The 17,490-nt window shown below is 38.2% G+C and overlaps 1 protein-coding gene across 1 annotated transcript in view; it reads right to left on the minus strand.

Annotated features, from left to right (window-relative positions):
• The window catches only part of LOC126163202 (dynein axonemal heavy chain 3), a 1,221,238-nt gene that overhangs the window by 943,484 nt on the left and 260,264 nt on the right, over positions 1-17,490 (minus strand). The window contains exon 17 of the mRNA XM_049920156.1: positions 12,785-13,047. Coding sequence (XP_049776113.1) covers positions 12,785-13,047 — 263 coding nt within the window. The remainder of the gene's footprint in view (positions 1-12,784; positions 13,048-17,490) is intronic.

A 17,490-nucleotide genomic window follows, 5' to 3' on the forward strand; every position in this document is an offset into this window, starting at 1 on the left:
TGAATTTTGTGTGTATGTTTGTGTTCGTTTGTGTGTCTATCGACCTGCCAGCACTTTTATTTGGTAAGTCACATCATCTTTGTTTTTAGGTATATTTTTCCTTCGTGGAATGTTTCCTTCTATTATAACTATATATATATATATATATATATTTAAAAAGAAAGATGATGAGACTTACCAAACAAAAGCGCTGGCAGGTCGATAGACACACAGACAAACACAAACATACACACAAAATCTAGCTTTCGCAACCAATGGTTGCCTCGTCAGGAAAGAGGGAAGGAGAGGGAAAGACAAAAGGATTTGGGTTTTAAGGGAGAGGGTAAGGAGTCATCCCAATCCCGGGAGCGGAAAGACTTACCTTAGGGGGAAAAAAGGAGGGAAAAAAGGACAGGTATACACTCGCACACACACACATATCCATCCTCATATACACAGACACAGGCAGACATTTTACAAATGTCTGCCTGTGTCTGTGTATATGAGGATGGATATGTGTGTGTGTGCGAGTGTATACCTGTCCTTTTTTCCCTCCTTTTTTCCCCCTAAGGTAAGTCTTTCCGCTCCCGGGATTGGGATGACTCCTTACCCTCTCCCTTAAAACCCAAATCCTTTTGTCTTTCCCTCTCCATCCCTCTTTCCTGACGAGGCAACCATTGGTTGCGAAAGCTAGATTTTGTGTGTATGTTTGTGTTTGTCTGTGTGTCTATCGACCTGCCAGCGCTTTTGTTTGGTAAGTCTCATCATCTTTCTTTTTAAATATATTTTTCCCACGTGGAACGTTTCCCTCTATTATATATATATATATATATATATATATATATATATATATATATATATATATATATATATATATATATATATATATATATATATATAGATGATGAGACTTACCAAACAAAAGCGCTGGCAGGTCGATAGACACACAAACAAACACAAACATACACACAAAATTCAAGCTTTCGCAACAAACTGTTGCCTCATCAGGAAAGAGGGAATCCAACGTGGAATGTTTCCCTCTATTTTAAATATATATATATATATATATATATATATATATATATATATATATATATATATATATAAGCAGCGGTAGCACGCACAAAAGCAAACCATGCCGCGAGCGGCGACAGGCCGTAAACACGCACTATCGGAATGCGACAAACAATGCATGACACAGTACAGTTATGCATTTTCAGCTTAGAGTGACGAAAACACATATAACAAAGAGAACGGCAATTATCAGATCAAAGAAAAATAAGCAATCAATTCAAACCAGACGAAGCACGTGAAAAACGAAGGGTACCCGCATAAATAAGGACGGAGCGCCTGACGCATAGCAATGGCTACCTGGTAAAACTTAACTGCTAAGCTTACGGCTCGAACCAAACTACTGTAGCTGTATCGTCATTCATTCGACCTGAATTATGTCTCATATTACAATGGACCAACTTTGTTTCGATTTGGAGGTGCGGCCTAAAACTTTTCTCTCCCCTTGAATTTCGAGTCTCAAATTTCAGCTGCGGCTTAGATTCGGGAAATTATTTTTTCCTTTATTTCGAGTCTCATTTTTCAGGTGCGGCTTAGATTCGAGTAAATACGGTATGTAGAGGGTCTATACAAGAGCGATGTACTTGAGGACAATATTATGGAAATGGAAGAGGATGTAGATGAAGATGAAATGGGAGATACAAAACTGCGTGAAGAGTTTGACAGAGCACTGAAAGACCCGAGTCGAAACAAGGCCCTGGGAGCAGACAACATTCCATTGCAACTTCTGACGGCCTTGGGTGAGCCAGTCCTGACAAAACTCTTACCATCTGGTGAGCAAGTTGTATGAGACAAGTGAAATACCCTCAGACTTCAAGAAGAATATAATAATTCCAATCCCAAAGAAGGCAGGTGTTGACAGATGTGAAAATTACCGAACTATCAGTTTAATAAGTCACAGCTGCAAAATACTAATGCGAATTCTTTACAGACGAATGGAAAATCTGGTAGAAGCCGACCTCGGGGAAGATCAGTTTGGATTCAGTAGAAATATTGGAACACATGAGGCAATACTGACCTTACGACTTATCTCAGAAGAAATATTAAGGAAAGGCAAACCTACATTTATAGCATTTGTAGACATAGAGAAAGCTCTTGACAGTTTCTGAAAGTATTTGTGTGGAGTGTAGCCATGTATGGAAGTGAAACATGGACGATAAATAGTTTGGACAAGGAGAAAATAGAAGCCTTTGGAAATGTGGTGCTACAGAAGAATGCTGAAGATTAGATGGGTAGATCACATAACTAATGATGAGGTACTGAATAGAATTGGGGAGAAGAGGAGTTTGTGGCACAACTTGACAAGAAGAAGGGACCAGTTGGTAGGACATGTTCTGAGGCATCAAGGGATCACAAATTTAGTACTGGAGGGCAGCGTGGAGGGTAAAAACCATAGAGGGAGACCAAGAGATGAATACACCAAGCAGATTCAGAAGGATGTAGGCTGCAGTAGGTACTGGTAGATGAAGAAGCTTGCACAGGATAGAGTAGCATGGAGAGCTGCATCAAACCAGTCTCAGGACTGAAGACCACAACAGCAACAACAAAGAGAGGCATAGATAATTTATGGAAAGAATTCAAACTTATGCAGGACAAAGTAGATAGTAGAGTGACTTCTCCCAACATAGTGTTACCTAGTAAAATGATGATTGTTTTGTCGTGGGGAGACTTTTACATAAAATTTAATGAGAAGTACTGATTTGCACTTGCTCAAATGAGGTTAATATCAGATCCAGGGGTTCCGGGTGGAGTTACATTTTTCCCCAGGGATGTTAACGTTCTGTGTTAACGAGTGGAGTGACAACTGTCGGATCCCAAGTTGTTTTTGGTGTTTGTTCTATACTATTTTTCCTACACCGAATTCCCTTCAAATCTTAAAAGTATTCTGTAATCTATTCCTGAATTCTTAAACTATCCTACAATGTTAGTACCTAGGAAACTGAATATGACTAAAAGATAATAGACTTAAGATATCCATGGATAAACAGGGACCTCTAAACATGAAATCGAGCGAATAGTATATAGTATTAGTGGAAAACAGAATTATATCTAGATGACATGAAATGAACATAATCTTTTATGTGTGTACAAAAATATACTATAAGCTTAATGACTAAACAACTACTTTATCATAGTGTATAATTTTCTATTTAATATAGAATATTTTATACCTTTTATGAAATGTGGTGTAGATGGGAAGGTTTGTATTGTTTTTGGAAGGGGTAGGTATTATAGATTAAAGCATGATAAACAAATAAATCATGGCTAACACAGAACACACACCACACCTTTCAAATGACTCTTGCAAACAAGTGTAACTGATACTTCACCATATGCCGTTCCATAGGTGTTGCTAAGATTTTCTTTGGGGACTTCCCCAGTTTTTTGAGTGTTATCCATATTCCTCTTGCTTTTAGATCTAGTGATCATTAAAAAAAAATTCATCTGTGAGTATAATAACTATACTACCAGTCTAATATTGAACCGTATCCTTAACTTCACTCTAAAATAATTATTGTCTTTAGCTCATCCAGCACAGAGTTTTAGGCTGTGTCAGTGAGCCAGTGTGGAATAAGCGCCGGTGAACAGCATGGGCCCCAGCAGTGTCGAAGGTTGGTTTCAGCGTCAGTGCCATTGAAAGGACTCGTAGGAGACGTTTAACACCACACCTCCTCCGACTTCTCACTCAAGTACTTGCGAAGGAAGGAGCCTGGGGAAGGGTGGTGGGAAGGGTTTCCTGTCTTTGGGGCTATCTTCTTTCACTTCTTCGATCTTAGCAACCATTTCTACTTTTTCAGCAACCATTTCTACTTTTTCTTTCTTACTTCTCATTTGAGTACCTATCTATCTTTCCTTCTTTCCATATGCATATACTTCTATCACAGAAGTCCTCCTCATTTTCCATGGTTTATAAATATATAAGAAAATATAAGTGTAAGAACAATGATGATTCTATATTGCATATGTACATAAGGATATAAAAACTATGATAATTCTACATCAGGGATACATAAGAAAGAAGTGTGAGTAATTAAGAAGGGCATAAACCATGGAGGAACTAATGAGCATAAGCCAGGGAGCAACTAATTGTGATAATGAATGTCAGTTGAACATTTGTTCTGATGATTTGTAGGATAGTGGGAGAAGTATAGCATAACTAAATATATGATATATTGAACAGAGTATATAAATGTGGAGACTACTGAAAGCTTAGAAGTGTAAGAGTAGTGGAGGACTCTAGGGGATTAAGTGAAGTATTAGGAAGTGAGTGTAAAGTGTGAAATAGACTTTATTTTCCAGAGGATATTTAATTATAGTTAAATAAAGATGTACACTTGGGAAATGAACCGTGAGTCCTACTTAGGAAGGAGAAGGGGAGCACACCCAGCATTTATTGGATATAAAGGGCAGATAGGCATACCTAAGAAAGGCTAACCTATACTGTGCAGACAGGGACACAAAGAAGGGGATTGACCTGTACCATAGGAAAATAGGAATTAAGAAGAGCATACATACTGAAACAGGAGGAGGAAGTTCATTCATAGGGTCAACCCGTATGTAAGGTATAGGTACTGTTCCTAAATGGAAAAGGACAGTATCGTGACAAAAGTCACAAATTTTGTAGGAATTATTCTGGTAAATTTGAATTCTATATTCCAGTAGCATTATTACGTTTTATGTTTACGAGTGTCGGAAAGAACAATTTCATTTGCCCAGAGTTCCTCCAGAATACAAGCTACTGTAGTTAATGAAACTATTACGTTAATTACGTTAGTTAATGAAACTATTACGTACTAAAGAAAAAATAGTACAGAGAGTTAGAATGAAACAATTACGTGTCTATGACACCCGCAGTTTGTGATTGGAAATCAAGAAGGTTGTCCGCGCGATTCCTAGATATAAAAGTACTAACTCCAACATTAGGTGAAATGCTCAGATAGTTATTATCAAAATGAAAAAAGAAGAGGTAGACATTAAGTAAACGATTAATAAAAGAAATATAATGTATCCTGATTAAAATGTAAATTAGCATTATGTGAGATATTAAAGTATATAATTAATATGTATAAAATATTGCCTATTCAAGCTAAGGGGAGGGATATGTAGTGCCTCGAGAATTTCAGTGTAAATTCTAGAGACACTCGGCCTTCCACTGTCTCGAACACCCAATATTATAAGTATGGGTGTGGATGAGGGGAAACGTATCTACTGCGCCACCCTTTCTGTGTGCAGGTCGGAAGTTTGTGTTGAGACGACTGTAAGCGTGGCAGTTCAATGACTCCGACAAGTGTTTCCCGCCAGTGCCACAGAAGCCGTGATGAAAAGTACAAAGAATAATTAAGTAATATTCTTTGATGTGTTAGTGAAACTGATTATTGTAGAAAAATAGAAGCGAACAGTTGACTATAGACCTTTAACTTACTTCACGTCTTAGCTCAGAACGAAGCAAGACACATGTGACGTCTATAAATTATTTGGTTGTTAAAACCAGGCAATTGTGATTATATTTAATAGTATCTAATGGTTATTGATGTAGTTGACTTGCAAGAGTTTGTATGCTTGTGTGAAATTTGTGGAAACGAAAATATACCTGAGCTGAACTGAAAGTATGAGGATACCAAGTTATTTCTAGTGAGAGAGGGAGTATTTTTTTGTTCCTCTAACCAGCACTATTTCTTCAGAGAAAAAGTTGTGGAGATTGATGCAGCTGCATATCCAGAGAAGACAATCGGCTGAATGTTTCAAGCAAGTCAACTGAACTGAGAGAGGTGCAAAGTTTGCAATCCAGTTTTGCACCATTTCTCATGTCACCGAAACCGTTAGATGGTCATGTGTGTGTGGACTGTACCTGCATGAATGGGTATGTGTTGTCTACTTTAGAAAAAGCCATTTTGGCTGAAAGCTCAACATGTATAGCAGTTTTTCATTGTGTCTGTCTGGGACTCAACATAATGGTGCATACGCAGACAAAGAAAGAGCAGCACGATAGCCTCTGAAGCACAGACATCGAAGTTGTGATGCATTTTTGTCAGCCAATTGTAGCTAATGTCACATGATCTCACAAGTCAGTAATAGAAGGTTTTCAGAGCATAGGACACATAGTGCCAATTGTGTAAACATCGCTAACTGGAGGACAAATTTGGCATTAGATCAGAAATTGTACTATGGTCAGGACTCAGCTGTATTGAATAACACTAAACTTGGACACACTGAAGCAAGTTCAGATTTTACCTAAGGTAGCACATAACATGCTTGTCAACATAGCTGTAATAAGCTATCGACATGATTATCGCACTTCAACCACAGATATTTGTTGTACATCACAGATACGTAGCAGTCAAAGTGTTTATTAACGAAGGTATCATGCTGTAATCATGGAAGTGAGCAAAGAGAGAAAGGAGTGATACTTAAACTTTTGTCAATACGAGAAAGATGTGCAGCTGGAAATTGTGATGGGCCAGTATAAAGATAAAATTGAGTAGGAAAGGTAAAGACATGGAGAGAAGTTGCTGTTGACATTAATTCTCATAATGTTGGGGCAGATGTGACTGGAAGAGTATCAATATGTGTTATGAAAATGTGGACACATCTGAATACTCAGATATCTGTCAAATAAATGAAACAAAAGAGCATAATTAAATCATGTATGGTTGTTGCACACAGAATTTTGCCAAACAGTTGTTCAGAACACTTGGAAATGGAGAGTATAGTGTGTTTTAAATGGTATAGAATGGAATGGCATTATAATGAAGTTTTAATTATCTTTATGACCTATTCAGTAGAAAAAAGTAATAAATGAGGGAAAAAACATTTTCGAGAATTTACTTGGATTTGAACATGATATCTTATGCACTGTAGTCCATGAGACAACCTCTGAAATATGTGGAACAGTGTCATATTGTTAGTGTATTTCAACACACTTGCTTATGTTCTATTTACCAACACACATAAAATGGTCATAGCAGGTTAAGGATGTGTTCAGTAGTTAGAAACTTAATACGAATTACATAGTTACTGCTACTGGAGTTGGGAGAAAGAACATATATAAGAGATGATGAACGTTCCTGTCTGCTATCAGAATTCCTATGTGAACTGTTCAGCACAAATAACTCAAATTTTCCTTCCTTACTCTGCTGGTAAGTGTCTCTAAAATGCCTCTGAACTAATCACATAAATTATGAGTCATTCCCCAAGAACTGATATGAGATTAATCTTTACATAAACACTGCAGTCAGCAGTTTCCATTACCAGAATGTTTCAGTTTCCATTACCTAATCTTTCAGATTGAAACAAAGTATTTTGAGCATCAGTGGCATGAGAGTGGCATAGTCACAGATTTACATACCATTTTTGTGTTAACAACAGCTTTTTTTATTATTTTGATTTGTATTTGCTAAAAACAAAAGTGATGTTTCATAATGCTACTGGACTTGAAACCTATGATTAGAGCTAAGCCTGACTTTGAACCACAATTTTTTTGCAGTCAAATATGATCCAACTTCACACTGATATAATCTGGGATTAACATTTATATAATGCAGATTCCCAGGTTAAGTCTGATCTGAGAACATTTTCTGTCTTAACCTAAGATTAAGTGCTTTACACAATTGGCCTTTAATGTAGTCAGCCAATATCAATATGACTGTTAAAGCAGCACGAAGAGACAGTTAGGAAAAGCCAATGATTTAAATTAAGATACATACAGTATAACTAAAAGGAAAGCTAAGCAGTCACACATGATTTGTTTGTCAAAAATGTTTTTCTGTTTTGTTTTTTCCCCCAAGGGTGTGCTTAGGCAGGATCCTAAGACCACAGCATAAATTGGAGGAGCTGATTATTTTCGACAAGCAGGATTATAAATTTCAGTACTGTGCACCAAATATTTTGTGGATTATCTGACAGAATACACGTTCCGTCTCACACTTCAATTCTCAACACAGAAAAGTCAATACCTGTGAAATAACTCAAGAACTCACATTTATGCATGATTTGCTATTTTATAATCTCACACATAACATAATTCATCTGACATAAAAGGAAATTTACCCTGAAAGTAATGATTTTCAAATTACCATTCACAACATTTTCCCACAACCTATTAGAAATGTAAACAGTTGTGATGCCACACTCATCAAAAGTGGATTGTTGTTACAAGGTATTGCATAATCTTCATCCTGAAGCCTTCGATGTGTTTTGATATCAGCAGATGCTCATGTGTGCACTGCGTTTTTTTGTTGTAATGCTGCATTTTCTTTGCAACTGAAGTTTTATTTTGGTGTTACTGCCTCATTTATGTTTTATTGGTGCAGTACTGCTCTGCAGTAGTGGAATAAAGTAAAATTCTTTGTTAGATTACCACTTCTTACCAAAATTACAAAAATTTAACTGAGAACTGAAACAATGAAAAATTCACAGAATTCTAAAAAATTCCCACTGTTTTCCCAGACTTTTCCTGGATGTAGAACTCCTGGGTTTGCTAGTTGCCCTGGGTCCTATATACCCTCAACACTTCCTCTATATGGTGGGTAGCAATCTTTTCTTTTCATAATATTGTCAATTTCCTTATCTTACAAACACAAATAAGCATTTACACAACAGTTCTGTACAAACATTACTTTTACATAATGGAGGTGGTGTAAGGGTAATGCTGTCTTATGTTTTCATGTTATCATATTTTCATATGTTATTTAGTGTGTCTAGCAGAATTCCCATCTCTCTGGAATCTCAAATTCAGTTCTTTTATGTAAGTTCCCAATATGGGTTCAGTGGTTTTTTCACATGTTGGTAAATAGATAACAAAAGCTGCAACAACATACTTGTGCTTATGGAGCATTTTGAGCTCCAGCTTAGTAAAGTAGGCAGCGCTAATCTCACCGGGCTTGTATGTTCTTGTTTTTATTGATAAACCTGCTTGGAATTTTTCTAAGCATTTTCAACATGGAAGCCACATTACTTGTGGCACTAAGCTCCTTCCAGCTGGACTAGGCATTCACATGAGATAACAAAATAGAGAAACTAAATGTCCACAAATAAAACACTTTTAAAGCTCTTGCAGGGTTTCAACTTCTCGGTGTATAGATCTGTGTCAAAGATATGTTGCCATACTAGCCCCTTGTTTTGCTTGTGGAGCGGCAGGCAGCCTGCTTGCCAGCACTTCCAGGGGCATAGTGCAATGAACCATTCTTCTGCTGAAGTTTGGTTGACAGCCATATGATGGTCCTCAAGTGACGAAGAACAGCTGTTTCTCTCCCGACAAATGATTCTCTTGGCGAAAACTGGGGCACTGGGAATTGAGCAGAATTTCGAGGGTATCTTCTGTCCTGCCTGAGAGAACATATCTTCAGAAACTCCTGATGTTTTAGATGAAAGACTGTCTTGGAAGGTGGTTGCAGAAGGCAACAGACCTGTAGCTGGGGCAGGCTGCTTTGCTGAGGCTCAGGCCTGCTCGAGTGACAAAGCCTGGTGGATCTGGGTCATAGATTGTCAATGAGCTGTCTTCTGTAGAAGCTACTGCTGTGAAGCAATAATCAGTGTCATATTTGGTGAAGCTGTGTAGACTTCTGAAGGTATTTGTCTTGGAAGAAGCCACCCGGTTTGAATCTAGAAGCTCCTCACGTGCAACATATGCAGCCTTCACCCTCTTAACTGAAGTCTCAATGGCTTTAGTATACTGTAGGCCTCATTGCAGTACCTGATATGGGCCAACATATGGAGGAGACAGTTGCAGTTTGGCCGCACCTACCTGTAACCAACTTTGAAGTTCCTTGTGGCAAAATGTCACTTGACGCCATGACAAGCTGGTGCTACTGGGATCAGTTTTCCCATTGTCTACTACATTGTTTGTGGAAACTCTTGCACTACGTGTGCTAGAGGTGTTGTAATCTCATTGACACACTACCAGATCTGCTGGCACACATATTTTGTTGACCGTAGATTAGCTTATTCGGATCCATGTCAATGTCTGTTTTTATACCCAAGTATGGCCACTGGTAATGTGTCGCTCCTGGTATCTTAATGGCACACAAGTGCTGCTTTCAGTGTTCTATGCAGACACTCCACCATCCCATTGCTAGCAGGGTAGTAGCTTGTAGTTTTTACGTGGAAGATTCCACACAGTGTTGTGAATTCCATAAACAATGAGCAATAAAACTGTCGACTCCAATTGTTGGTCACAGAGGCCAGGAATCCGAACATAGGATTCACATACGAACAGACTCCTTTGACACACTTTTCACTGAAATGTCAGCAATTGATGTATCTTCCGGGCAACGGGCAGAGTGGTCCATCATTATCAGTATGTATCAGTACACATTGGAAAAAAGGAGTGGGCCATCAGTGTCCAAGTGCACATCAGTAAATATTGTGATGGGGGTGACTACAGAGCCCATAGGAGCTAAAGTGTGGCAAATGGTCTCACTTTGTTGGCAATGAAAACAAGCTCTTGCTAGCTGATGACAGTGGTTCTTGGCTTCTGACCACATGAATCAATGAGTTACTGCATGTGCAGAAATGCAAATGCCAGAGTTGGAAAGCCCATGTACAACACCGAATATCACTTCTCAATGTGACAATGGAATGCATGGGCACGTTCAGCCATACCATAAGGTAGACTGTAAAGTCAGAACAAGGATTTCCTGCAATTTATAACTAGAAGTCTTGTTGTGCACTAAGCTTTGTAGTTCATTGTTGCTCCTCTGTGTGACAGTGATGTCTGACCACGACACCCCACTAATTGCACTGCATGCCCACAAAAGACAATCTGCAACAATGTTATTGAAGCTGCTTGTCTGCTGTATATCTATGCTCAATTTTCCTACATACTCCAAGTGTCTGATGTTTTGTGTCGGACTTTGCTGGTTGATCTTTTAGGAAGCAGCAACAAGACAATTGCGATCAGTGTAAATTGTGAAAATCCGTGCTTCAAGCTTGGTGTGAAAGTACTTCACTGCTTCAAACATTGGAAGAAGTCTGCAGTGTATTGCTGATCACAGGGTCTGAACCTGAGTGAATTTTGGAGGAAAATGCCAATGGCAGTCAAATTCCAGATATTTGTTGTTGCAGTGCTGTGTCCATGGCTGTTTGGCTACCATGTACTGTTAAAGGTAACTGTGCGGTGTGTTATTGATGATAGAAAAGGTAGACATTACCAATGTGTTCTTGAGCTTCTTAAATGCTTCAGTCATCTCCTGTGTCCAAGGCACTGAGCATTTGCTGGTGGCATGTTTTCCCAGTAACGTATTCACACACTATAGAATTATTTTTTCAACACATCTACATTAACTTACTTTTCCTACAACTAGGTTAGACTACCATTCATCACACCAAAGTCATCCTGTATTCTCCTACAGTCACTCAATAACATCACCAGCAAACAGTCAGAGATTGTTGCTCACTCTATCCATTCTATCATTTACACACAGAGAGAGAGGACAATGCAGTAAAATCACACATTCCCTGGTGCACTTCTGACAGTACCTTTGTTTCTGATGAACAATCATTGCCCAGGACAACGTAATCGATTCTAATACTCAAAAAGTCTTTGAGCCACTCAAAAAGTCTTTGAGCCATGCACATATCTGAGAACCATTTCCATATGCTGGTGCTTAAGTTAATAGTCTGCAGTGTGGCACAGTCAAACACTTTCCAGACTTTTAGAAGTATGGAATCTGCCTGTTGCTCTTCATCCATGGCCCACTGGAATCATGTGTGAAAAAGGCAACCTGAGTTTTGCATGAGCAACGCTTTCTAAATCTGTGCTGATTTGTGGAATGAAGCTTTTCTCTCTCATGGAAATTTGTTACATGGAAGACAGAATGTGTTCAAGAATTCTGCAACAAACTCGATGTTAAGGATATTGGTCTAATTTTGCAGGTCCGTTCTTTTACCCACCTTATATACAGGAACCACCTGCACTTTTTTCCAGTTGGCTGGGAGTTTTCACTGAGTGAGAGATTTGCAATAAGTGCAAGTTAAGTAAATGGCCTATGCAGAAGAGTACTCTCTGTAAAACAGAATTGGGATTCTGTCCAGACCTTGTGACTTATTTGTTCTCAGCTCTTTCAGTTGATTTTCAACACCAGGGGTGCTTATTTCTATGTGCTCGATACAGAATATGTGTGGTCGTGAAACTATAGTATGTGTCTACAATTCCATAGTACTAATGATTTTTTGTATGCAAAATTTAAAACTTCATATTTCTATGTGTTGTCTTCTATTGCCACACCAGACGGGTTGACAAGAGACAGAACAGAAGCTTTCGATCCCATTAGCTATTTTATGTAGGACCAGAATTTTCTCTGGGTCTGAGCAAGACACTTCACTTGTGTATGACAGTGGAAGGTGTATGTAATACTTATATGGCAGTTGGAGTAAAAGCGCACCGAGACACTGCCTGGGATTACTGTAATTCCTATGTAAAGTGTGATGTAGGTGTGGCTGCATTTCTGATTCTACAACCGCTGAGAAACTGGTTCCATGCACCTCATGCCTAGCCCACCATCCTTGCATTGCATCCTGACTGTTGGTCTATCCTGGTAGCATAACAACTTGAATTCTCCTTAACTTCATCATTAAGATATTCCTACTTCCATATATAGCTGAAAGAGGATGACAAATGAACAGGTGGGTACTTCTGGAAAAGAACTGCAGTTCCTTCTTCACCGAAATCTTATAGATTTTATTACAAGTACTATACCATTTATAATAAACTTATTTTTAACACTTGAATACCTACCTTGCAAAGTACAGCCTCTTCTGCTCAAGATAGTCATTAAGCCCTTTTTGTATTTCATCAAGCAACTGATTATTCTCTCTCAGGAGTGTCAGCATATCTGGGAAATCTGTGGCTATTAGCACATGTTTATCAAGAAGAGTATTTGCCATTATAGCTCGCCATGTCTTGTCAACTTTCTTAAACTTCCTTGCTTCTTCTGGCATTTGGCGCATAATGTCTTCAGAGCTGAATATAGGCTCAAGATAAAGCCAAGTTGCCTGACACTATAACAACAAAGAGACACCAAGACTTTCGTCAAACAGTCAACTAATAGTATTCAAAATTAATTCCTGGGGCACAAAAAAAAACAGTGAATATAACTTTAGCCTCAGATGAGAGGGTTGGTTGAAGAATTGGGCATGAGGAGGGCAACGCAACTATTAACCCCAACTATTAAGTTCTTTGTTTCCTCTTGTCCTAAAACCATACTACTTTCTCATTTTGCTCCTCCTTTCTAACTTTCTCCATCCAACCCGCCTTGTCTCCCTGACGAATGAACTAACAGTTCTGAAAGATAGGAAGATATTTATTTTTATTTATTAATTTTTATCATACCTTTGCATGCCTCCATAAGCTGTACTTAGAATTATGCCTCCTGCTGGCTACCGATCTACCTCCATGTAATTTTATGGCTCTCTCTTGTGAATTTTCCTTTTGATAAAGTAATCACTTTCATTTCTAATTCTATGTGGTCCTTGTGAACTACATTTTTTGTTTGATTTCTTCTGTAAGAATATGTTAAGGACAAACATGTTATACCAGTTGGAAAGTTCTACAAATGTATGATCTCTGTCATTTATAGCAACCTAAGTACCCTACTGAAGAATCATTCTTCTGCATTAAAATCCCTGTCATTTTCTAGAGGAATTTACTATCACTGATTGTCTTCTGTAACTCTTAATGATGTGTTTACACAGGTGTTCAGCCAATTTGTTTCCACTTTATGTACAATATTTTGACGACTAGCTACATTGTCACTTCACATGAGATTCTTCATCTCCAACTTCACATGTTAGCTACACTCTCTGCAGGTTCTTACTTATTGGCTGACTCTATGACACAGTCATGAGCAAACACAATGCAGTTGAAAATATCTGCATGTCAGAAAGCAAACAGACAGACAAAAGTCAATCCTACAAATAAAACTGGAAGGAAGATAATGACTCTTCTGAATATGTCTGCCTTTCCACGTATCCTCATTAAGGGTCTTAGGACATGAGCAACTGTGCCACTGTGGCCACTATAAGATACATAAGGAAGACATTCCTCTAAGACTGATAGACAGTCATTTTGGTTCACATACTTCTCGGCTGGCCAAGTGCCTGAATCTCAATCTTGTTGAATATGTGGAGAAGAGCAAACACTGCATTCATAACACTGCTCACCTTGTAAAGCATGTCAGTGAACTGCAGCTCCAGGATACTGATATTATGGTTGGTTTAGATGCAGCCCCCCTCTTTACAAAAGTCCATCTTTCTGAATTCTTGGAATTAGCCAGGGAAATATTCAATGAGCCAGAGAAATATTCAATGATTGTTTCACTGACCTTTTTAGGCATTTCCTTACTTCAACTTATTTTTTGTTTGATAGAAAATATTGTGACAAACAAATGACACGGTGATCGTGGTGATGTGTAGTCTATTATCATCTGTTGTGGCAAATCTACAAATGGAAAACTTATAAGCAGAGGTCTTAAAATCCACAAAGTTCAAACCCACCAATATGTGGATAACATGTTTGTGGTATGGCCCCGTGGAACAAAACAAATGAAGAGTTGCTGGAAAATTTAGATTCTATCCGTTCCAATGTAAAATTCACTACATAATGAGAAAGAGGGTCAGCTACTTTTCCTCAAAATGTCATTTATGGGAGCACTGGATGGATCCCTGGCTCACAGTCTATACAGAAAACCCATAAATAGTGGCCCTCATCTCCACACCTCAAACCATGAGCATCCATAAAAAAGAAATATGGTGCTAAAGACTCTGGTGCATAGAGCTCAAAGACTTTCAGACAAGAAGGGCCTCAATGAAGAATGAATAGTATTCTGACGGAACGAGTACTCACACGCCAAATTCGGTGGCCACTGCAGTCAAATAAAAAATGACTGGGAAAGAATCTGAGACTGAGACACACAATAAAAGCCAAGAATCACTAATGTACCAAATACAATGTTAATGATGATCTAGGTCTCCAACAGCTGGATGTGTACCACATACTGTGCAAAAGTGACATGTCTTACATCTTAACTATTATGACGGTCAAGTAAGGATGCACGGAACATCAGTGACACATCCAGCTAAAGCAAAAAACTAAATTAGCTGTTGCCAAGTTTTGTATCGAATATAGTCACGAAATGAAATATATTGTATGATGATATGAATATTCTGGTACAAAAGGCAAGTTTCTGGGCAGCATCATTAACAATCTGATGACCAAACCCAAATGTGGCTTGGAGTGCAATGATGCACTCAAAAGACTACATCTGAGTATATCACACCACGCAACTCAAAAGTGTTAAGGAGTATATCGAAAAAACATGTCAGAAGACCTACAAAGGTAACTGGAAAAGTCCTAAGAATGAAATAGAAAGACTTACATCTGCCACGTTTGTCTATTTTGCCATGTCAGTGCTTCATACGCCCAGTTAGGTTGACTGCTTCCATACAAGTTATGTGACTACCATTTGCTATGTCTACTTTTTGGTCTTCCCTGTGTACAAGCACTCCAGAGATCAGATAGCTATTGTCTCATTATAATCAAAACATGAGGTCTCACTTGCCTAGTATCCTTGCGTAGCCCATACATAAAACCAGAACATTCACAAGCTCCTCTGCCCCTTTTTTCATGCCCTCTGCTGCTAGCACTCATAGTTTGAATATATCCTCTTGTAATTTGTCATTACTATTGTACTTCTCATGAACAGATATATACTGTGTTTTCTCCCTGCACAATTGTAATTTCTAAACAATATATTCTTAAGGAAAAGTAGTTACACATGATGGGGGTGTAGGGAAAAACTAAAAAACAAGACACAGGCTGAGAACATGGTGCACAGTAATGGAGGAAGAGAGGCCATTTCAAATACCAAACCATCTAAGCTTTCAGAGTAATCCTTTTTCTAGTTAGAATACACACACACACACACACACACACACACACACACACACACACACACACACACACACACACATGCAGACACACACGGCCTGCAGGCACTGTTTAGGAGTGTAGACATGTTAACCAGTTGTATGTGTGTTTGTACTCTATGTAGAAAAAGGATTAGTTCAAATGTTAGCAAGGTTTCGTTCTTTTTGTGAATGCCCTTTGACGACTCTATGCTTCTGTTTTTCAGAGATTGGTCTCCTTTATTCCTCAAATATTTAGTTCCACTTTGGGTCACTCTGGATATAAACTCCTACATATTACATACAGTTCTTACCATTTCCAGTGACTGAGCATTAATTCTGTAAACTAAAAGTAATGGTTCTCTTTGTGTTTTTATGCACACTAATGTATTTAGCTTATTTATGCTCAAGGGTAACTGCTAGTCCTGGTACAAAGCACCACGAGCCTCTTCAGTTCTTTGTAGTGCCTCATTTTGTTTCACGGTTCTTGAGAATCTCTTATGTTATGGTCAAGTATAAATGTTGTCAGCTATATAAAGGTACAGTGAAATTTTGCTAAAATCCTGTGATTTATTGCATACTATAAGCAAATTTGATGGATTCATGCCAGAGGAAAGTTCTACACAGTTGTTAATTATCGTATTTGGAAAAAGAAATTGTCACCAAACTGTGTGACGAAGCAAGCTGGGGTTTCTTTACTTCCATATAACCAGCATTTTCATAAAAGAGAAAGGTTGGCCCTCAGTCTTAAAGAATATAGCGCAAGATCTAATTTTATGCTTAGTTTTGTGTATGTAATTAATTTTGTGATTTATTTTGACTATTCCTAGTTAATACCTTTTATTATATAGTGAAATCAGTTAAGTGTTCCATGACTTAGATTCTATTGCTGACTTATAAACAAATATAAATTCTGTACTAATTATAAGTATTTGGAAGAACCATGGCAAAGGTAACAATGTGCATAATGCACATACAATAACACATATACTATACTCACTGTTCACTGAAAGAAGTTGTCTTTTAATACATTTCCTATGGATTGACTTTATAACAACAAAGAAACACTTAGTGTACTATATACAGTGATAAATATTGAGCAAAACCAACCATTTTAGTCATGCAATCTGGATAACTTACAATCTGAATAGTTGGAGTTCAGATAATTGGAGTCCCACTGTACTTTGTTGTACAAGTGGCCCTTTGGACTGTAATTATATTTGTTGTGCAGCTATGCCTTTCACGTAAATTTACTCTAAAAATGGCATACTGAACACAGTGGGAATCACTGGGATAACATGACTTCTCCTTTGTTCACACTAGATACATCTGACAATTATCCATGCAAGGAGCTTCTTACCAGATGCAGACAATGCATTGTTGATGCAAATGAGTGAATGGCAATGTGTCGATCACACCCACATGTGGATGTCCCACTCCTTTAACTGATTTTCCAAGCTCAGCATTAATGTGTTCTACAGAATGTTTCATCCAGGGCTTATCTCACTGCTCAAAGAGTAACATGAGGAGTCCTCTCAG

The sequence above is a fragment of the Schistocerca cancellata genome, chromosome 2 (assembly GCF_023864275.1).
Source record: "Schistocerca cancellata isolate TAMUIC-IGC-003103 chromosome 2, iqSchCanc2.1, whole genome shotgun sequence".
Lineage (NCBI taxonomy): Eukaryota > Metazoa > Arthropoda > Insecta > Orthoptera > Acrididae > Schistocerca > Schistocerca cancellata.